Genomic DNA, 22641 nt, shown 5'->3' with positions numbered 1-22641 from the left:
ATTAATCACTACCTGTAAAGAGACTTCCAACAATTAAAAAAAAAAAACAAGTCAATAAGAAATATATAAACAATTATGATAATATTTTGACATAGAGTGTGTACATAAAATATTACATTATTACCATTTGAGTTTGCTAATTTCATATATATAGCATATGACGTTGATTCTAACATTTCATGTGCTAGTTATAATCAAATTTTAACTTGTTGAAGTTCTGAGACAGTGACTTTAAATTAAATTTGTTTATATATTACTCCTCCGGTCCTTAATATGAGACCTATTTAACCGATTTGATTAGATTAAAGAAGTTAAGTAAGTTAATTAATTATAAGAAATATGACATGTTTTTCCTAAAACACCATAATCATCTTCCTTAATATCTTCTCTTCCTTTTCTACTTGATTATGGTTGAGAGAGATCGATAGGGGTAATTTAGAAAAATTTAATACATATGAGAAATATGTATTATATTTAGGATCAAAATCAATTTAATAATTAAGTCTTATATTAAGGAGCGGAGGAATATTAAAAAAATTTCAAATAGCAGAGGCGACTGATCAAACAAGGGAAATCAAAATTGAAAAGGATGATCGCTGATAAAAGAAACAAAAAAGTCTCGAAAAGAGGCGGAAAGTCGAGAGTCTACACATTAATAAAAAGCTAATGACCCTAAAAAAGAAAAAATATATATACTAATTATTAAAAAAAAAGCAACTTTCAACCACTTTGAGCTGATGCTTGCGCGGAAAGGATTGGCTCCAATTGCAACCTTTACTATGAAGCCAAACTAATACGCTCAAAATACAAAAAGTCATACAAGAAAAATAACTTCAAAAAATTGAAAAAAAAAAACTTCTTTATTAAAAGGGTTAATCATTTCTAAAAATTAATAATAGCTGAGTTGCTTAACCCTATTATTAACACCTAACGTGTCTTTTTTCCTGATTAATTACTTCCTCTTTCTTTTGGTTTTACTTGAAAAAAGTCATGAAACAAAACAAAGAGGCAATAATATCTCACGCTCACTTTCCCTAAATTCAAGTCATTGTTTTCAAGATGAAAAATATTTTCTAATTACTAATGGATAAGCGAATCAAAGTTTAAATTTTTACTGAAAGACACGTCTGCATTTAGTGTTTGATAGTATATACAATATAATTATTTTAAATAAGAAGACACTTTTACCTGATTATTTTTAGATAGAAAAAATTAATTTAATTTATAATTAATTGCATTGTTTTTTATTTAGTAAATACTATTAATTCCCACAGTCAGTTTGGTGTCAGACTCATAGTGGCATTTGTTTTTAGTTGAGCATTAAATGTTCTGTATGGTACAATAGGACAACCTTATGATTAATTAGTCAATGCAATTATGACATTAATATTCCCACTGTGACACGGTAGTTAGATCATCACCGGGTCTAATAAAGTAAAGTAATTAATATCAATAAATTATAACACTAAAAAGTAAAAAAAATAAATAAAAATTACATCTGAGACTTTAAACGTAACAAAAATTATGTTAAAGAAGTTAGAAAGAAAACTTTAAAAAAGTAATTACCTGCAAAAACCACAAGTAACTATGTAATTATAATCACCTACTCTATTTAATTTTCAGAAGTTATGGACCTTAAGAATAATTATAATTTTTAAATATTTCAGAAGATAATTTTGGTCAAATTAAAATCTTTAGACATAATTTTCTCAAAAAAAAATTTAATCTAAAAATACCGTATTAAAACATTTATTTATTTATGAGACACCATCCTCCCATAGAAAACTAAAGTACAAAACCGAACCTTCAAGTCACGACGTGGCATCATGTCGTTGGATAGGCCTTTTGCCCGCTAATGAACAAAACAACATTGACTTGAAACGGCCTAGTATGTGAGTGAGCGCGTTCCCGGTTTATTATTGCCATCTTTCTTCTTCTCTTTGATGTTACTTCTTTCCCAGTCTCATCATCTTGCAGTCCTCAATAACAACAACAGCAACAAACACTTCTCTTTCTTCCATCCTCTCTCTTACACTATCTGATGCTCCATGTAAGTTTCTTCACTCTGTTCTTTCACTATTTCATAAAAAGTTATCATCTTTTAATCGTAGCTTGAATTCTAAGAGCCTCATCTACTTTCAATCAACTGATTAAGAGTTTAACTTGATCACCCTTTTCTCTACTCTGGTTTCCATATCACTCGTCTGATTCATGAGATAAGTGATCCTTTTGCTTCCTGGGTTACTCAGAGATTGTGGGAGCTGAGGAGAAAGTTCTTGATTGATTTTATGCCTTGTTGGTGTTTACCAAAACGTAATTACCACAGCCTCTGCTTGCAGAGTTGTTGAATGGATTTTGAGGTGTCATTGCCGGGGGTTCCTTTCGATTTTTAAATTAGATTTCATTTTTCTATTCGTTTTAATTTTAAAGCTTGTTTTTGCTACTCTGTATACTAACTCCACTGCTTGGGTGTTTGAGGAATTCTTTCCATACCAGTATTGATGGTCCAGTTTTATTATTTTATTGATTCATAGTTTATAAGGGGTCTCTGGAATATACGGTTTTTCATGTCCTGTTATTGAGAATTATCTTTCAAGCGTATCACTGGGACAGCGTCAGAACATGCAAGGTTCCCCTTTAGCCCCCCTGATTGTTCACAGTTTAATGTCTTGGCAATAGAAAGAAAAATAGGATGAAAAAGGCAGTGTGCTGAACAGCCAAATAACCAAGCAAAAGTGTTACTTTTTTCATTAAATGGTGAAGATTCAGTTTACTGATCTGCCATAATCAGATATTCTGATATAATTTGTCATCAGCTACGCATGAGTATATCTGGTCACTGATACTCTCCATGTTACTGTTATAATAATGACAACAGCTGAAAGAAGTTATGTGAATTGATCTATTGGAGTCTCAAGATGTCTTATAGAAGGGGCTCTGATAATCAGCAGCCTAGACGGATACTACGGACTCAGACGGCTGGAAATTTAGGACTAGACCCAATATTGGACAGTGAAGTGGTGCCTTCATCATTGGTTGAAATAGCTCCCATCCTCCGTGTGGCTAATGAAATAGAGAGCAGCAACCCAAGAGTTGCATATCTATGTGAGTTACTATTGTATTGATGTGTCTAAATGCAACCATGCTGGATTTTCTTGTGGGTCTAACATTTTTACTGTTTCCATTTGATAATTATAACTTTTCGTTGGACAGATTCTATAACTGATCCTTGTAAGACTAATGAGCATAAATCAAACTCCTAAGCACTTGTTCACAGTGACTTTATATAATTTCAACTATCCTTATCACAAAATCTTGACTTGTTAAGGACAATTGCCTGAAAACAATTTTGGTTCTTATTCTTAGCAACAAAGATGACAATAGTTATGAGTGCTTTGTGTTTCTCTTGATTTGTTGCCTTTAATAGCTAAACTGGCATTCGTTTATAGTTCATTTAAACTCTCTAAGTAAAACAATGTGTTTTCCTAAGTTTCACTAATTTTTCTTCACATTTTTGTTTATTCGTTAAACTACTCGTTTCTATAAATTTCATATTCTGTTAGTTGTATTCTATGTTTGTATGTTTAATTTCATTTGAAAAGAGAACCCATTGCCCGAAGTCCTCTTCATTTTTTTCTTGTTACTGTTACATATTTGGGAAATTGCTGATGCTTTTTGTTTTTCTATATGGGATGTTGTTATCTATCTTTGATTATGACTTTGCTATAGATGATTTGTAAGTTTTACTAAATTTTGAGAGCTCATAAATGTACTTTGTGTGATTAGGTCGGTTTTATGCTTTTGAAAAAGCTCACAGACTAGATCCCTCATCCAATGGACGTGGTGTTCGCCAATTCAAAACTGCCCTTCTTCAGCGTCTAGAAAGGGTAAGTCTTAATATTATATGCAAAGATAATCATTTTATGATTCCTTCCTTCCACAACCTCTAGGCTCTAGGGAGTAAATTTTGCATTTGAGGAGTAAGGGATAGAGGAGGAAGCTTTAGTGGCTGTTATTGATGATTCAAATAAAACAATTGGTAGTAGTTCCTTTGAAGTTGCATTAGAACCCATGCCATACATTAAAAATCTGTGTAAGAGTTCAGGCCAAGAAAAAAATGAAGAAGCACATATAGATGGGAAACAGTGCAATTCCCATATCTACACATTAGATTAGATAGGCCAAACTAGCTGAAAAGAAAGAAAAAGAGCCTCCTACATATTCAATGGACATTTCTGGATGTCAGTGGTTAATTTGTAGGGTACTTCTTTAGAACTCCGCGATTATGGAGCTAAAGTTTTATTCTTTTCAGGAAAATGAAACAACATTGGCTGGAAGGGCAAAGAGTGATGCTCGTGAAATACAAAGTTTTTATCGGCATTACTACCAAAAATATATACATGCGCTGCATAATGCTGCTGATAAAGACCGGTACGTTTACATTGTAAAATTCAATCATTTGATCATCAACTTGATTTTAGCTGCCTTACATTTGATAGATAGCAAAAATTCTCCTCAACTCTCTAAATACAACATTCTTCCTTCCATTAAAAAACAATGTTGAAATTAACTTCATATCTTTTTCCAGTGCCCAGCTCACAAAAGCATATCATACTGCTGCTGTTTTGTTTGAGGTTTTGAAAGCAGTTAATCAAACACAGGGTGTTGAGGTCTCCGATGAGGTAAAATTATTGTTTTCTTGCCTGAGATTTTCTGGGTTGTATTAGTTTCTTGGTCATTGACTTTAAATCTGCAAGAGAGTAAAGTAACCTCACTGTTTAATTTTTTTACTAATTATCTTTTTCTTTTGTTTTAATTGTAGATCTTGGAAACTCAAAAACAGGTTGAGGAAAAGAAGCAACTATATGCCCCTTATAATATTCTGCCCCTTGACCCAGAGAGTGGGAAGGAGGCTATAATGAGATATCCTGAGGTTTGTTCCCATGCATTATTTCTTAATATCCATAACTTGTTATCGCCAAATATCCAAAAGCTAAGGTGCTGCAAGGCAGCATTAACAGGAAAATAATGCCTTAGATGGTTAACAATTTTCTAATCCCTTTTGCACATCCAAGAACTTGCTCCTCGAAGCAATGTTCCTTTATCTGAGAAATTTCTTTTCTTAGAATCTTCTTAGAAGCAGTGATGAACTTATTTGCTACTTACAGATTCAAGCTGCTGCCTCTGCTCTTCGTAATATCAGGGGGCTGCCCTGGCCAAATGGTTACCAAAAGAAAGTAAACATTGACATTCTGGATTGGCTTCATATCATGTTTGGTTTCCAGGTAGTGGTCTAATGGATTGGTGTTCATTATCTGGTTTTTCGTATTTAATACACAGGTTATGCTTCTTATATTATTGTGCAGAAGGACAACGTGGAAAATCAAAGGGAACACCTGATTCTTTTGCTTGCGAATGTGCATATACGACAAAATTCAAAGCTTGATCAGCACGCCAAGGTTTCTTCTTAATTATCGTATATGTTCTGGCTTATGCTTTATTTAGACTTTATTTTTCTTCTTACCATGCTATGATTTTTTCTTTTTATTTAGTTGGATGATCAAGCTCTAACAGCAGTGATGAAGAAGCTCTTTAAAAACTACAAAAGGTGGTGCAAGTATTTGGGTCGCAAAAGTAGCCTTTGGTGAGTTTCCCAAATCTTAAGCTAGTAATTATTTCAAACGTCATGGGATGTTAATTAGCAAGTTTAATTTGGTCTTATATGTACCTAGTCATGGCTAAAGTTAGACCATTAGAAAACTCACTGTAAGTCAGCTTGGCTAAACTGTTGGCCTCTACGAACTGAACAGCTGTAGAGCGAGTTAATTTTGTCTTGGCATAGTTATATGCATACATATGTCTGTTTAGAGGAATAAAGTAATATTAGAGTAAAAAAATAATTTTAGATTTTGATTTATAGCAAAAACTATAGTTATGTGTGTGCCTACAAAGTTATTCCAGAAGCCTGCGAAGGATGGGATTGGCTTGGTTTTGGCTTAGCTGAAGTACAACCTTATTTGTTGGTACCTTCATGCTTCTCTCTTGTGTAGTCTGACGATACTGTACAACATTATCTGGGTAAAATTCCTGTTAAGATTTTTATTCTATTTTTGGTACAATGGGAGTTAGCTGAAAACCTATTACACTGTACTCATCACTGATCTTCAAACCACTTGTTTTAGGTCTGGTATTGATTTGTACTATTTTTAAGTATCTTGACCTTATTGATTGTCAGGTTGCCAACTATCCAGCAGGAAGTTCAACAGCGCAAGTTATTGTACATGGGTCTATATCTTCTTATATGGGGAGAAGCTGCGAATTTAAGATTCATGCCAGAATGTCTTTGTTATATATATCACCATGTAAGTATAATTCAGGATAGAAGATTTCGAAATCTTTTTTTGATAATGGAAAGGAACTGAAATTTTCATTGCCTTTCTGGTGGAATGATTCCCTTGTAAATCTATCGAACACTTACTAATGGAGTGCTGCATCTATTTTTTTCTTATTCCTTTTCCATATAGGAGAATCCACAGTGCCCCCACGTAACCAGGGGATTGATTTGCCTTACTAACCTCAGTGTGTATGTTAAAGATCTCCTGTTGCCTTTCATTAGTTAACAAATGGCTAGAAGTTCTTGAAGGAATCCTCGTGAGCTTTATGGACATTCCTGATAAGAAGAAAGAAAATTATTTCCAACCTCATATTTTTGGAATTTTCTGTTTGCATTATATGGAGAAAGACGAATTTAGTGTCTTCTAGTTTGGATATGTTGACATTAATTTAAAACAATAAATTTCTTAATATGAAACTTTTTTCAATAATTCATATCTTTTCTAATAAATAAACATTATAATAACTGTTGTTTTTATAATGCGAGATTGATGAGATATGATGGTTGGTTTGGAATTTCTGGATTTGGTTCCCGCCATGCATCACTTGTTTAAGCAAATGCACAATCCTATTTTCAGACCCCAAAAAAAGGAAAGAAGTTTATATTCCGGTTGGTCCAGACGTCATTGTGGTGCTAGAATCTCAAGATATAAGTGTAAACGTTCATGAGCTTGCTCGTGACATAACAATTTAAGCTTTGAAATAAGTGTTTATTGTTTGATTGGTTCATTGACATCTTTATTATGGAGAAAGTGAGAGTAATGGGAAAATTAGCAGTCCAGAAAAGTTAAGTTGCCATATGCTTGTTGGTTTTGGGTTCTACTTCATTTTAAGTTTTATGATTACTTAGAGAAAGGGTAGAAATATATTATTATTTTCCTAGAAAGTATGTAATTTGAATATGGAGTAGTTGCCAATAAAACTTCATTGACAATTTTGATCATTTTACCTTGTTGATCTGCTTAGATGGCATTTGAGTTGTATGGGATGTTGGCCGGCAATGTTAGTCCACTGACAGGTGAGCCTGTAAAGCCAGCTTATGGAGGCGATAATGAGGTTTTTTTGACTAAAGTAGTAAAACCAATTTATGACACCATAGCCAAGGTTTGCTTCTCCTTTTTTTTTTTTTTTCCCGTGCTAAAGAACTTCTTTTGGTCACTTGCTATATTGATTACCCTGTATCACTTAATATTGCTTTTTCTGCATTACAGGAAGCCAAGAGGAGTAAGAATGGAAAATCAAAGCATTCTCAGTGGAGAAACTATGATGATTTAAATGAATATTTTTGGTATCATGCTTCTCTTTTAATGAAATTCTTTAGTATGATGAGTTATGTTATAAGGGATTACCATTCTCAAATTGTAGGTCAGTTGATTGTTTCCACCTGGGCTGGCCTATGCGTAACATTTGTGAGTTCTTCTCGGTGCCTCGTGAACAGTCTCCAAATAATAACGATGAGGTGCCAAATATTTCATGTGTTATTTATTCCCCTTATAAATCACCAATTGGGTTGAAAATGTAGTATTATTTACTTATTTCTTCAAAAGAAGATTAAATGAAAAGGGGTGCTGTTCATTACATTGTTATTGTTTGTGGGGGATTTAAGATCACCTTTCTAGACTGAATGGTCTGATTTTGGAGCTTGTGAGTGTGTTTTGCTCCAGGTCATGCTTCTTATTTGTGTGTATAATTATGCATAATTTGCAGTGCTGCCTTCCGCATGTCAAGCTGGCATGATCTGTAGTGGTATTAGTTAAATAATGCTGTAGTAAATCTTATGTACTTGCAATTTTGTCCTTTCGCTTATTTAAAAGGATATTTTTATATTTATGATAGACATGGGGCCTCTGGTGTTAGTGTACAAGAGGAAGAGTAAGGGAGCAAACCATGGGCCTTTGCTTACGTATTCAGGAAAGAACCCCAAAGCATAGTAAACCAGATATAAGGGAATTCAGCACCTCTGGCTATTAGGGGTGAGAGAGTGTTTGCCTAAATAGTCAATGTCAGAGAGAGTCAGATAGAAGGTAAAGAAGATTCTGCGTTTGCTAAGGAGTACCTCTTGAGTAGCATAGAAACCAATGAATTTGTGTGTTTCTGCTTTTGTTAGGGAGAGTTTATACCTTCTGAATAGCATAGAAACCGATGAGTTTGTGTGTTTCCTTTCAATTTCCATAACTGCAGCTTCTCTATCATTTGACTAAGTGCGTGTTTGGTTTTTAGTTTTCCAAAAATCCATTTACAAAAGTTCATTTGTCAAATTGAAAGTTTGGTAAAAGTTAGTTTTTGTAGAATTGATGTTTGGATACAGTTTTGGAGAAGTCAGTTCAATAAACTAAAATTTATTTGGATACATTTTTCATGTAGAAGAATGAGTAAAATGGGAAAAATGTTAGTTAGAGATTTTTCATAAGCCAAAAGCCAAAAGGAAGGCCAAGTAACTTTTAGCAAACTAACTTTCACCGGTTGAGGAAATGGACTTTTGGGACAAGCTTGTAAAACCAACACAAACTTTTAGCAAAAGCTGGTCTTGAAAATGGACTTTTGGCCTTTAAAACCTGAAACCAAACACCCCCTAAGACTTTAGTGAGATTAATATTGAATCAATAAGAATTCTAGAGTAGTTTCCGTCAATCTATCTTCAACATTGCACAAAGTTCATAGATCTAATTCTTGTAGGTTCTGGTATAAATGAATTTCATTGAAAAACAATTCTTGGCCCTTTTCTTAGTGGCTTAAGCTTTTGGATTATTTGATTAGTGACATGGCATTAGAGGCTTTTATTATGAAGGACATGTTAGACATTTAAGTCAAAAGGATTCATAGACCTTCTCCTAGCAGTTGAGCTTCTAGGAAGAGTGGTTCATGACAAAACCAGTATCTGACTTAGATGTCAAAATCTGTTTCCATTGTTGATTTCCTTACTTGCAGGAAGCCGCCAGTGTAACCTGGTATTGCCATAATTTAGAAGCTTAATCTTGAAAAGAGAAAAGGATTCAGCATATAAATCTCCAATGAAACCACTTGTTTTTAGGACCTGGACAGCAGAAAGATGTACTTTCTATGTATTTTGGGATATTATCCTAGATTTATTAATTATTTTTTGGTAGACAAATTGGGTCAGAGATCCAGCCCACTATTAATCTATATTGAAAGAGCTGGCAAAAACTTCTAATTTCATCATTATATTTCAAATTATTTCTCCCTGAATTTATTTTGAATTTTGAACAACCCAATGATGCCATTCTATATTGGCAAAAATGTCATTCTCTCTAGTTTTGTTCTCAATTGGTGTTGTTCATTTTTGAAAACAGGGAAAGAGAGCTCCATGGATGGGAAAAGTTAATTTTGTTGAGATACGAACATTTTGGCATGTATTTAGAAGTTTTGATAGAATGTGGAGCTTCTATATACTATGTTTACAGGTAAATATGTCAGATATGGCATTTACTTTACTCATTTGACTCTAGCTCCATTCATTCTTACGTAATATGCTGATTGATCTGTCTGCTTAAGGCAATGATCATCGTAGCTTGGAACGGTTCAGGCCATCTAAGCTCCATATTTGATGGTGATGTTTTCAAGAAAGTTTTGAGCATCTTTATAACTGCTGCAATATTGAAGCTGGCACAAGGTAGAGGCAAAATATAATTTCCTTATTCTTTCACATGTATTTCTAGTCACAATCATTTTCTAATTTTCCAGAGCTAATATCCTATTTACAGCGGTTTATTCTTTCTCAAAATTATAAAACAAAAGTACAGGGAAAACAACACTGACCTTTTGGGATGTCAATACAGATTTCACAGTGTTGTTTTACATTTTTTTAAAATAAATATTTTTAGCTGTAATATGTAACCTCCTGTTTAGGACAGTTCAGTGATCATGCAAAAGCTAGACCACATGTTGAAACTGAAGCCATGGTGACAGATAGACATTCCAATTTTATGTTGATCTCCACATATAATCAATAACCCACCATATGTTAGATTAAGAAGATTTTCTGAAAAACTGTTTATTGAAATTTTTTATGTTGAATATTTCATTTGAATAACATGACATGGTGATGCATCCTGTGTGTTTTTTTAACAAAAAATCATGAACGATCTGGAAGTCAGTGTTTTGAAGATATCTGAATTGCACATATCCAGAAAGTGATAGCAAATTTAACTGCTAACCATATTGTCGGAATCCAATCAAAATATATCCACCTAAATGTCTATCCTGACATGACAAAGTATGGCTTACTGTTGATTGTGATGACCAGCATTTTGTCCAAAATGTTCATTATGATATTTTTTTTAGTGACTACTGAATGTGTTGGTGGGAAAAAAAAAAGACTAGTGACTGTGTACATGAACCTTCATTGAATTATGAAACTAAATTGTTCTTGTTTATGAAGCTGTTGGCTAATTGATGTCTTATTTTTATTTTCCAGCCATCCTAGATATAATCCTCAGCTGGAAGGCAAGGAGGTGCATGTCAATTCATGTCAAGCTGCGATACATATTCAAAGCCCTTTCGGCTGCAGCATGGGTCATAATTTTACCCATCACTTATGCATATAGCTGGCAGAATCCATCTGGTTTGGCACAAACCATCAAGAATTGGTTTGGCAATAGTGCAAGTTCGCCTTCTATGTTCATTTTGGCTATTTTCATCTACTTAGCTCCAAATATGCTGTCTGCACTGTTATTTCTGTTCCCTTTCATACGGCGGATTCTTGAAAGCTCTAACACTAGCATTGCGAAGCTCATGATGTGGTGGTCCCAGGTATGCAGATGCATCTGTTATGTGTGTCTCTTATTTGTGCATTTTGGAATATGTTCTTTCCATAACCTTGCTGGAAAATGCTATATGTTTGGCTTCTTTTGTCAGTATCATTTCTATTTTTCCTTCTTTAATTTTGTTAAAATATTTTTCTCAGCCTCGACTCTTTGTTGGAAGAGGAATGCATGAGAGCGCAATTTCACTTTTAAAGTAAGATAATGGGTTTCTTTTATTGAGTTGTGACGAACTGCTTCACAGCTCTGGCTGATCTGATTGCGACTGTTTTTAATTTCTAGGTACACTGTATTCTGGGTTCTCTTAATGCTCTCAAAATTAGCATTCAGTTACTATGTGGAGGTAAGGTCACAATACTTCAGAACGATGTCATTTTTTTTATACTGGCACTTAGAATGATTTCAAATAACGTATGTTATTTTCTAATGCTTATGATAGTTTAATTGGCTGTTCCAGATCCTAGTTTATGAGATAGAGGAGTGTGTTGTTGTAGTTTGGGTCCATAATTCACTCATGCAGAGGAAGATTTTAATTGACTGTCTACTGCCAAGATATATGCATATTATTTCATTAATTTCATATTTTTCCCTTTCTTCCATGTATAAGAAATATTGATCCATTCCCATATCTATGAATCTCTAAATGATCTATGAATTATTGTAATTATAGTTCAGCATCTGCAAAGGTGCCAAATCATTTTGCCATGGCATCCTCCGTTCTCGTCTTGATTTAATTAATCTGGTTTATTTCTTTATGCCTGAGAATATTCTATGTTTAATTTAATTTAAATATCTTGTATGTGGCATTAGCTTGATTTTAGGAATTGGTTATAATGATAGAATTATACTGTAGTTAATGCTAGAGGACCCCCAATGTATATAAATAGGCATATTTATGTGAGTGAAAAAAGTTCAATTTTCCTCCCACTTTTTCTGTCCATTTTTCTACCCGTTACTCTGTGGTTTAATTGGTGGAGTTAGGTCATCAATACGAGGTTATCAGTGGCTGAAAGTGCCTACCCTAGGCCTAGTGTGATAAGTTAGTGTTCTAGAAACGAACAGCTACGAACATAATTCTACTTGTCATGTATGTTGATCATATAGTGATTAGTGCAAGCGACACGTTTGAAATTTCATATCTTTAAAGCTTTCTTCATTCTCAGTTTCAAATAAAAGATTTGGGGCCATTGAAATTCATTTTGGGAGTCGAGGTTGCAAGGAGTAAGAAAGGTATTTTTATAACTCAGAGAAAATATGTTATTGACTTACTGACAAAAATAGGAAAGTTGGGGGCTAAACCGTGTTGGTCCCAAATGACTCCTAATTTACAATTTACCAAGGATGTTGCGAACCATTTGAAGATCCTGAGCAGTATAGACGACTAGGAGGGAAACTAAAATATCATACTATAACTCGTTTGAAATTGCATGCTTCGTTAGTGAGGCTAGTTAATTCATGCCTTCTCCAACAGTCACTCACTGGTCAGCTTGGAACAAATCCTTTGTTATCTAAGAGGATCTTCGATGCATGGAAACCATGGGCACACTAATATTGAATGCTTTTCTGATGCAAATTGGGCAGGATCCAAGGTTGACAGGAGGTCTACTTTGGGATATTGTGTTTTTGCGGGATGGAACCTTGTATTATTTAAAACTAGGAAGCAGAATGTAGTGTCCTAATTAAGCGTAGGATTAAAATATAGAGCTTAGGCACATTTAGTTTGCAAGGTTATGCGGATATATCAGTTGTTAAGTGAGGTTCGTCCTAAAACCTCACTGCTTGCAAAGTTATGGTGTGCCATCCAAGCTTCTCTTCACATTGCCTCCAATCCCTGTTCCATGAATAAGCAAGCATATTGAAATTGATTGTCATTTTGTTTGGGGAAAAATTCAAGAAAAAATCATCTCCATTGGATATGCCAAGACTGGAGATCAACCAGGGGAAATTTTGAATGAAGCATTGCGTGGGCTTTGAGCTGATTATATTAGTTACAAGTTGGGCATAAGTAACATTTATGCTCTAACTTGAGGGGAAATGTTAGAGAATGTTCGAAGTTTGTTGATTCTAGAAATTAGTCATAATGGCAGTATTATCCCGTAGTTAATGCTAGAGGCTTACAATGTATATAAATAGGCATAATTATATGAATGAAAGCAATTCAATTTTTCTCTCAACTCTATATCTTATCACTTCGCGTTGCAGATTAAGCCTCTGGTAGGCCCAACAAAAGCCATCATGCGTGTTCATGTATCAGTTTATAGGTGGCATGAATTTTTCCCTCAAGGTAATTGCATGATTAAATGAAATTAACTGATTAGTTCCTACCAGGACTGCTTGTAATCTCATCCTCTTTTTTGATGCAGCGAAAAACAATATTGGTGTAGTCATCGTTCTATGGGCTCCTGTCATTCTTGTATGTCTATCTAGCCGTATAATGTGATACATTTTTTTTCAAACGTCTATTCTACGCTATTAATAATCAATAGGGTTTGTCCTTTGCAGGTTTACTTTATGGATACACAGATTTGGTATGCTATCTACTACACACTTGTAGGGGGTATATATGGTGCCTTTCGTCGGTTGGGAGAGGTTTGTCTCTCATTATTTACTTTTAAATGGTCATTTGTTATTCTCCTATTTTGTTTTTGTACTTTTGCCAAGTAATGTGTACTTTGTATAAGAGGCATGTGTTAATCACCCGTCAAAACTTAACCTAGAAACACACGTGAAATGAAGAAAGGAATGGAGGCAATACTTGTTTACTGACCTCTATCCCCTCTCAATAGTTTAATTTCTCCCCTTAACACCACACTCTGGTCATCAACCCTTCCCCTTCAAGCTGCATTGATTGAGAACATATGGATCCTCATACTTAATTACTGTTTCGTTATAATTTCAGATTCGTACCCTGGAATTACTGAGGTCTCGATTTGATTCACTTCCGGGTGCTTTTAATGCTCGCTTGATTCCATTGGATAAGGCTGAGACAACTAAGAAGAAGGGACTGAAAGCCACTTTTTCACGGAAATTTGATAAGGTCTTTCCAACTGATACCGTTGTTAATCGTGACTCATTCTGAAAATCAATTAGTATGTATGGATCATTAGAACATAAACCTGACAAATCTGAATGTTTTAGGTCCCTAGTAATAAAGAGAAGGAGGCTGCGAGGTTTTCACAGCTATGGAACAAAATAATCACTAGTTTGAGGGAGGAGGACGTGATTGATAACAGGTAATTAAATAACTGCACTGTTAAACTTAACTCCTTGTCCATGGTGAAAATTAAGTATTAATGTTTTTGTGTGATCTCACTAACATTGCTGACAATAATCAATTTTATAGGGAAATGGATCTCTTGCTTGTACCATATGGGGCTGACCCCGACTTGAACCTTATCCAGTGGCCTCCTTTTTTGCTTGCTAGCAAGGTCCATACACGCCTTTGTTCAATTCTTTTAGGTTTCATAGTCATTATCCTTCTTTAATTTACTTGTAACTTAGTACCTGTTAACAGATTCCTATAGCTGTGTCTATGGCCAAAGACAGTATTGGAAAAGGCCTTGAGCTGGAAAAGAGGTTGTCTAAGGACGACTATATGCGTTCTGCTGTTCTCGAATGCTATGCTTCGTTTAGAAATATTATTAACTTCTTGGTTTTGGGAGAGCATGAGAAAAGGTAAGCACGTGATGTCTGAAATTTACATTTAAAAGAAAATATTGCATAATTTCATCTCATGACATTGGTACTCGATGATTTACTACTGCAGGTACATCAATGGTCTTTTTGCAAAAGTTGACGGCCACATAGAAAAGGGAGAAATGCTGTCTGAACTTAATATGAGTGCCCTCCCTAGTTTATATAATCAATTTGTTAAGCTAATTGAATATCTGGTAACTGTTTTGAAGATTTTACTTTTCTCTTTTTCTACTGTTTCGAATGTAATATTTAACCATATTTGATTTTATATCTACAGATGAAAAATGAAAAAGAGGACAAGGACCAGATTGTAATTCTCTTGCTTGACATGCTAGAGGTTGTGACCAGAGACATAATGGAAGGAGAGGCTGAGAAGTAAGTAATTTCAGATCATCCATATACCTAAATAATTTGCCTAGTTGTGATTATTGTGGATTCATTATCTTTCACATATAGCTTACAAGAGTCAAGCCATGGTGGTTCTTATGGAAAAGATGAGAGGTTAACTCCCCTTGATCAACAACATCAGTTTTTTGGTTCACTTAACTTCCCTGTCACAACAGATACTGAAGCTTGGAAGGAGAAAGTAAGTTTTAAGCTATTGTTTGTTGGTATGTCAAATAATGAGTTTTCCGTACCAATCAATTTGCTTGAAAATCGATTCTCTCTGTTCAATGGACTAGCCCTAGCCTGCTCTTGTCTTAAGTGTCGCTCTATTATTAGTTTATTACCATCTTCTTATCTGCTGCTCCAACATATTATTTTATTTGATTGCTATGTTGTTGTGTGCAGATAAAGAGACTTCATTTATTGCTTACAGTCAAGGAGTCTGCTATGGACGTGCCTTCCAACTTGGATGCTAGAAGGCGCATATCTTTCTTCTCCAATTCATTGTTTATGGATATGCCAGCTGCTCCCAAAGTTCGAAATATGCTTTCCTTTTCGTAAGCTCAATTCATCTTGAACTTGCTTCACATATTGCAGAAATATGTTATGACTTATGAACTCTTAAATTTAGAGGGGTGAGAGGTATTTATGATAGTGAATTGTAATAAGCAGCGTTTAGTAGAAGTAGCAAATAAGACATAAAAGTACTGAGTATAATCAGTCCGTTATATGTCATTTGACAAAATATACAACTTTGTTCTGTAGGGTCCTGACACCATACTATGAAGAACCTGTTCTTTTCTCTGGAGACCATCTTGAAGAGGAGAATGAAGATGGAGTTTCTATCCTTTTTTACTTGCAAAAGATATTTCCAGGTCAATCCTTTCTCATCTAAATATCAACGTCAAAGAATTTCTAGAACAAAAAGCTTAAGGATGGGTTTGGTACACTTTTATCACATATCCTCTGATCCTTTGGATGCCAAAATATATGCTACCAAAGTAGAAGGCCCATGTTTGGTGTGACAGTTGTAGCTTATCATAGAAACACGCAAGTGGTGTTTTGTGAAAATCAGTGAGGCTATAAAGGGTGAGATGCGAGGTACATGTAGTAATTGACTGGTGTGAGATCCCGCCTAAAATTATCTTGGACAATTGTATCCCGAATGTTTCCTATGATGCAATATTAAGCTAGACACCAGAATGATTGCTACTCTAGTGTTTCCCCTTGTGTGAAAGTTCACTAGAATTGAATTGAGATAATAAACTGATAGAGTACCAGATATCACGGAATTGTGGATGAAGTTAATGGATCAGTTTGTTAGCATATTTTAATACTTTTTAGTTTATTTTATGTTACAAATAACAAAGATATATTATTTGTAAATATCTCACTTAGGATTTGTTTATTGAGTCAATGTTGGTTAGTATCAACTTCATTTAAATAGTTTATTTTAACTATTTGATGAGAGATTTTAGGAGTCAAATAAGGATACATATTGTTGTTGATAGGTTCCAATAGATTTTAGGGATTGTTTCTGGATTTTATTGTTTTATTTTGATGTAACCTCTGTTTATAAATAGGCTAGCCTCTTTAAAGCTAGTCAGGGAATGAATAATATATTAGTTATTTCTTTTGGACCTTTGGAGATTCTCCTAAAATATTTGGCTAGTAAAGAAGGGTTGAGCGAGATACTTGCTCTCTTTTCCTTATTAGAGTTTGGTTTTATTAGTGATATGAGTTAGAGATTCTAGCTCATATTCTAATGGAGATTTTTCCTCCACCCTTTTATTGATTTATGTTGTTTGATTCTGACTTCATATTTTAATATAGACCTTTTTTCTTCTTTATTTCTCTTAACATATTCGGGATCCTATCATAAACTACCTTAAAGCTAAATTATAAGTGAATTTGATGGTGGCATAGATTGAATTCTAGACCCAGGGTCAGAGAATTTTATTACTCAAATGACATACTGTTTTCTTCTCCCTTCATACTACTCAGTGGAGTGATACTCTCTCACATCGAGTTACATTTCTCAACAGATGACTGGAAAAACTTTCTTCAACGAGTTAATTATCCCAGTGAAGAAAGACTCAGAGGAGATGAAAAATTGGAAGAAGAACTCCGTTTATGGGCATCATACAGAGGCCAGACATTGACCAGAACTGGTACAAATTGCTTCTCTTCCCTCCTTTCCCAATATAGGTGTCTGTAAGCGTGTGTTTTTGTTAGATATGTGATTTAACATTCTATCTTGCGCTTACATAATTATGGCTGTCCTTTGCTTATTTCTAATCCTCTCATATTGAGTGAAGTACGAGGAATGATGTATTACCGACAAGCACTGGAACTGCAAGCTTTTCTTGATATGGCAAAGGATGAAGGTACTTTGGAAGAATTCATAGCACGAAAATAAAAGGAGAAAAACGAGTCACTTTCTTTTATATTCTACGATACTACTTAACCTTGTAATTTCAATTCCTTGAACAGAACTAAACAAAGGTTACAGGGCTGCTGAAATGGAAAGCATGAAAAATCCAAAGAGTGAGCGGTCATTGTGGACACAATGTCAAGCAGTAGCTGATTTGAAGTTCACATATGTTGTTTCATGTCAGAAATATGGCATTCACAAGCGATCTGGTGATGCTAGGGCCAAAGACATTCTAAGGCTCATGACCAAGTATGCCTCTCAAATTAAGCTTTTGGGTTGTTACAGCTTCTGCAAGCATTCTTCTGTTACACTTCCTGATGGTCTTATTGCAGATACCCCTCTCTTCGAGTAGCTTATGTTGATGAGGTTGAAGAGACTAGCAAAGACAAAAACAGAAAAACAACTGAAAAGGTTTATTATTCTGCCCTTGCAAAGGCTGCCTTACCAGGAAAATCAATCGATTCAAATGAAACTGCTCCTAATTTAGACCAGGTACTATTCTTTGACCATCTTGGGTTTATGATAACTTCATCAATAAGTGACCTTGATATTTATTCTGCCCAAGATTATATACTAAATTCTTAATTTTGTTATTGAAACTCAAACTGAATAACAAACTAGTGGAGGCCAAGATATTATGGTGTGGCTAATTCCACGTTGGATAATATAGGCAGCTCTCTGGAGAATTGGAAGAGTAAAATTGTCTTTCTTCTTGTTCTGAAATAAGATGCTACACAAGTAGTGAAAAAGATTAGGTGAACAAATTTTTGTTTTGTATGTTCTGTGACACCGCATAAAGATGGAATCTCCAGGTACCATGATGTATCTTTACAGTAGTCACAATTTTTTCAAACTTACTGTTTAATTTTTTTGTTGTAGGTAATTTACAGGATAAAGCTTCCAGGACCTCCAATACTGGGTGAGGGTAAGCCAGAAAATCAAAATCATGCCATCATTTTTACACGTGGTGAAGGCTTACAAACAATCGATATGAATCAGGTCTCACATCATTGTTTTATAATAAAGAGAAGAGATGCATTTAAAATTTCAAATATCTCAAGTATTTATATTACAGGATAATTATATGGAGGAAGCTTTCAAAATGAGGAATTTGCTGCAAGAATTTCTCAAAAAACATGATGGTGTAAGATATCCTTCAATACTTGGAGTCAGGGAGCACATATTTACTGGCAGGTATTAACTGGTGCCATCAATTTCTCCGGAGTTTTGATAAAATTATTTTGATATACTAAAATTCATAGTTGCTTATCATTTAACCTTTTGTGTCACATGTCTGTTGCAGTGTTTCATCCCTTGCATGGTTTATGTCAAATCAGGAGACTAGTTTTGTGACAATTGGACAAAGAGTGTTGGCGGACCCCTTGAGGTGAAATTTATAATTTTTCTTTCCCATTAAATGTGGGCAGATTGTTCTTTATGAAACCAAATGGAAATGGAGCTATCAGCTTTTTCAGCTTTCACTGCAGAATGTTTATCTGAACTCTTAGAATAGGATTTGCACTTGAACTCTTACAGTAATCAATTTCTCAGTGAAAACTATTTCTGGCAAGTTTTTGTCATCATCTGCCTCAGCTTGTAATAAGAACAAATGCGGAGATTTTTATTGATGATTTGTTATATAATGTCTGGTAAGAGGAAAACAAGATATTGTTTGGAACACATTGCTCAAATTTAGGCATCTGCAGACCTTTCAGTCAAAAGGGAAAAAGGCCCATAATTCCTTCAAGCATTTTCTCAATATTTTTAGTATTCTGATCATACAAAAACTGAGACTTGAGAAACGTAACTCCTTTTTTAAGCGCTAGAAATTCTATGCCCATTAATCATAATCATGATTAAAATATTTCAAATTGATAATGGACCAGTGTCTGCCTTTATTTTTCATATTTTATTTCTCTCATTATCTAAGGTTAGTGAATAGTCTATGCCATGGTTTATATGTTTCTTTTTTGTTAATGTTTCTATTAATCTGTATTCTCAATTGGCATTGTTCTTATTGCTTGAGTATTTTTTTGCTTTTCATTCAGAGTGCGGTTCCATTATGGCCATCCAGATGTATTTGACAGACTGTTCCACCTGACAAGAGGGGGAGTAAGCAAGGCTTCTAAAATCATCAACTTAAGTGAGGATATTTTTGCAGGTATGAACGTTGTGAATAATGTTGCCCATTAGGATAACTAATGTCGATTTCTTTCAGATAGTCTTTCTTCCTTTTAGTGACATCAGTAGGATGGCTTGTCTCCACTATTTATGCTTATGCATCTCTTCGGTTTCCAGGTTTTAATTCTACATTACGTGATGGAAATGTCACTCATCATGAATACATACAAGTTGGTAAAGGAAGAGATGTGGGTCTTAATCAAATCTCAATGTTTGAGGCAAAGATCGCTAATGGGAATGGTGAGCAGACGATGAGCAGGGACATATATAGACTGGGGCACCGCTTTGATTTCTTCCGAATGTTATCATGTTATTACACCACCATTGGCTTCTATTTCAGTACCTTGGTATGCTTGAAACCTAATTTATTTTTTGTTATGTTATATGTGATCCACTACAAGTACTGATTCAGCTCTTGACAGCTGACTGTCCTCACAGTTTATGGATTCCTTTATGGCCGTCTCTATCTTGTCCTCAGTGGGCTTGAAGAAAGTCTGAACAAACAACGTGCTATTCGAGACAACAAGCCTCTTCAAATTGCCCTTGCTTCTCAGTCTGTGGTGCAAATTGGACTTCTGTTGGCTTTGCCTATGATTATGGAAATTGGTTTAGAGAAAGGCTTTCGTGAGGCATTCAGTGAATTTGTGTTAATGCAACTTCAGCTGGCTCCTGTATTTTTCACATTCTCTCTTGGAACAAAGACCCACTATTATGGAAGGACATTGCTTCATGGGGGTGCACAGTACAGAGGCACAGGTCGTGGTTTTGTGGTGTTCCATGCCAAGTTTGCTGATAACTATAGGCTCTATTCGCGCAGCCATTTTGTTAAAGGAATTGAATTGATGATTCTGCTTATAGTCTACCACATATATGGCCATTCATATACGAATGTGGTTGTCTATGTTTTGATTACCATGTCAATATGGTTCATGGTAGGAACATGGCTTTTTGCTCCCTTCCTTTTCAATCCATCAGGCTTTGAGTGGCAAAAGATCCTTGATGACTGGACAGATTGGAACAAATGGATACACAACCGTGGAGGTATAGGCGTACCTCCTGAAAAAAGTTGGGAATCCTGGTGGGAAAAAGAGCAAGAGCATCTTCGCGACTCTGGAAGGCGCGGTCTTGCAGTGGAGATAATAATGGCTCTTCGCTTCTTCGTATATCAATATGGCCTTGTATATCGCCTCTCATTCACTGATAAGGCGAATCAAAATTTTCTGGTAAATGTGTCCTTCATATAGTTGTCCTTGGGAGAATTCATTTTACTAACGGTGTGTGTTACTTGGTAGCAATTGAATTTAACTGCCTTTGGCTTTCAGGTTTATGGTGTTTCCTGGATTGTTATCTTTCTAATATTGGGCTTAATGAAGGTAAGCATTAATTCCATGCATTAATTCCATTGTACTTTTTATTTCATATTATGAATATTGTTGGAGCTCTTGGCTCAATGAATTTTAAGCATCGAATTTTTCCACTAGGTGCTTACCAAAAAGAGTAAATGAGCAATAAATAATACATCAGAAACCAGATTTCAGCATGTAGGAGATTTCTGTTGTCCCTGCATTTTACAACCTGCATATGCATTGTCTCATGTTTCTTATATTTGGTGTATTTGAATCTTGCATGAAAGAAGTATCAAAGATGAACTTCTCATGATAATTTCAGTTTTCTTGCAAACCCAAATTTATGAACTACTGTTAAGGTTGCAAGTGAAAACAAAATAGAGAGATAGAGAAAGCTTTGTTTTCTAAAGATTATGTTGCCTTTTACTCGCAGACTGTGTCAGTTGGCAGGCGACGCCTTAGCGCAGACTTCCAGCTTTTATTTAGACTGATTGAGGCCTCTATTTTCATTACATTCCTTGCCATTTTCATCACATTATTAGCACTTGCTCATATGACACTCAAGGACATTCTGGTCTGCATTCTCGCGCTCTCACCTACTGGCTGGGGGTTGCTACTGGTAAGTCAACGTTCGTTTCTAAGTATAATACTGGGGTTGTTTGGTATATTGAATGAAAAATGACACGTGTGTTTTAGAATTAAAAATAGGTGACACGATCCTATTAGTTGAATCTTTCATCAAGTTGTCCAACATGTGGAATTTGATAGACTTAATGAAGAGACTGATGGGTATCTAAGTAGGATAGGAAACCCTGCTCCAAAAACTAGTTGTTGTAGTGGAAAAACCAACCCACCTAAATATCTCGAGCATTCCGTGCTGCTTTTTTTTTTTTTTTACCTCAGACTTACGTTTTGACTTGAATTATAGCTCCTAATGTTGTTTGCTTTGTTGTTCCAAAAGATTGCACAAGCCTTGAAGCCTCTGATTGTAAAGACTCAGATCTGGGGATCGGTTAGGGAACTTGCTCGCGGGTACGAGATAATAATGGGGCTGCTTCTGTTTACGCCGGTGGCTTTCCTTGCATGGTTTCCTTTTGTTTCAGAGTTCCAAACAAGGATGCTCTTCAACCAGGCATTCAGTAGAGGTTTACAGATTTCTCGTATTCTTGGTGGACCCAGAAAGGATCGCTCCTCTAACCACAAAGAGTGAATACAACTATATATATATATATAGAGACGCACAAGCCAATGTAAATGTGAGTTTATTTCTGCAGGTTTTAGTTGTGTATATATATAGCGTAAGAAATGTGTAATGGAGTCCTGTTGAGCTTGTTAGAGAAGAATAGGGATGCAATGTTTAGTTAGACCGTGTTAAGCACCACGTAAGTTTAAGCATGGTGTAATTATTCAAGTGGAACTTTGG

General features: G+C 35.0%; 1 protein-coding gene across 1 annotated transcript; it reads left to right on the top strand.

Annotated features, from left to right (window-relative positions):
- Positions 1–1908: 1908 nt before the first annotated feature.
- On the top strand, positions 1909–22428 carry LOC114731358 (callose synthase 1). The gene is made up of 43 exons (XM_028918500.1): positions 1909–2050; positions 2879–3105; positions 3787–3887; positions 4313–4431; positions 4589–4682; positions 4823–4933; positions 5169–5285; positions 5367–5459; positions 5553–5644; positions 6236–6362; positions 7360–7497; positions 7605–7681; positions 7759–7852; positions 9705–9815; positions 9907–10024; positions 10829–11163; positions 11318–11370; positions 11457–11517; positions 13377–13458; positions 13538–13587; positions 13677–13763; positions 14074–14211; positions 14313–14407; positions 14518–14602; positions 14689–14849; positions 14941–15064; positions 15148–15245; positions 15327–15456; positions 15663–15814; positions 16023–16132; positions 17303–17428; positions 17576–17644; positions 17751–17940; positions 18024–18183; positions 18571–18690; positions 18767–18885; positions 18995–19078; positions 19740–19852; positions 19990–20219; positions 20295–21095; positions 21195–21245; positions 21652–21837; positions 22180–22428. The coding sequence occupies exons 2-43, from the start codon at positions 2919–2921 to the stop codon at positions 22426–22428; spliced, it is 5838 nt and encodes a 1945-aa protein (XP_028774333.1). The 5' UTR covers positions 1909–2050; positions 2879–2918.
- The last annotated feature ends 213 nt before the right edge of the window (positions 22429–22641 follow it).

The sequence above is a fragment of the Neltuma alba genome, unplaced genomic scaffold, assembly GCF_004799145.2.
Source record: "Neltuma alba isolate B1F8T4 unplaced genomic scaffold, ASM479914v2 tig00012824_pilon, whole genome shotgun sequence".
NCBI lineage: Eukaryota > Viridiplantae > Streptophyta > Magnoliopsida > Fabales > Fabaceae > Neltuma > Neltuma alba.
This window is presented reverse-complemented; position numbering and strand designations above follow the sequence as displayed.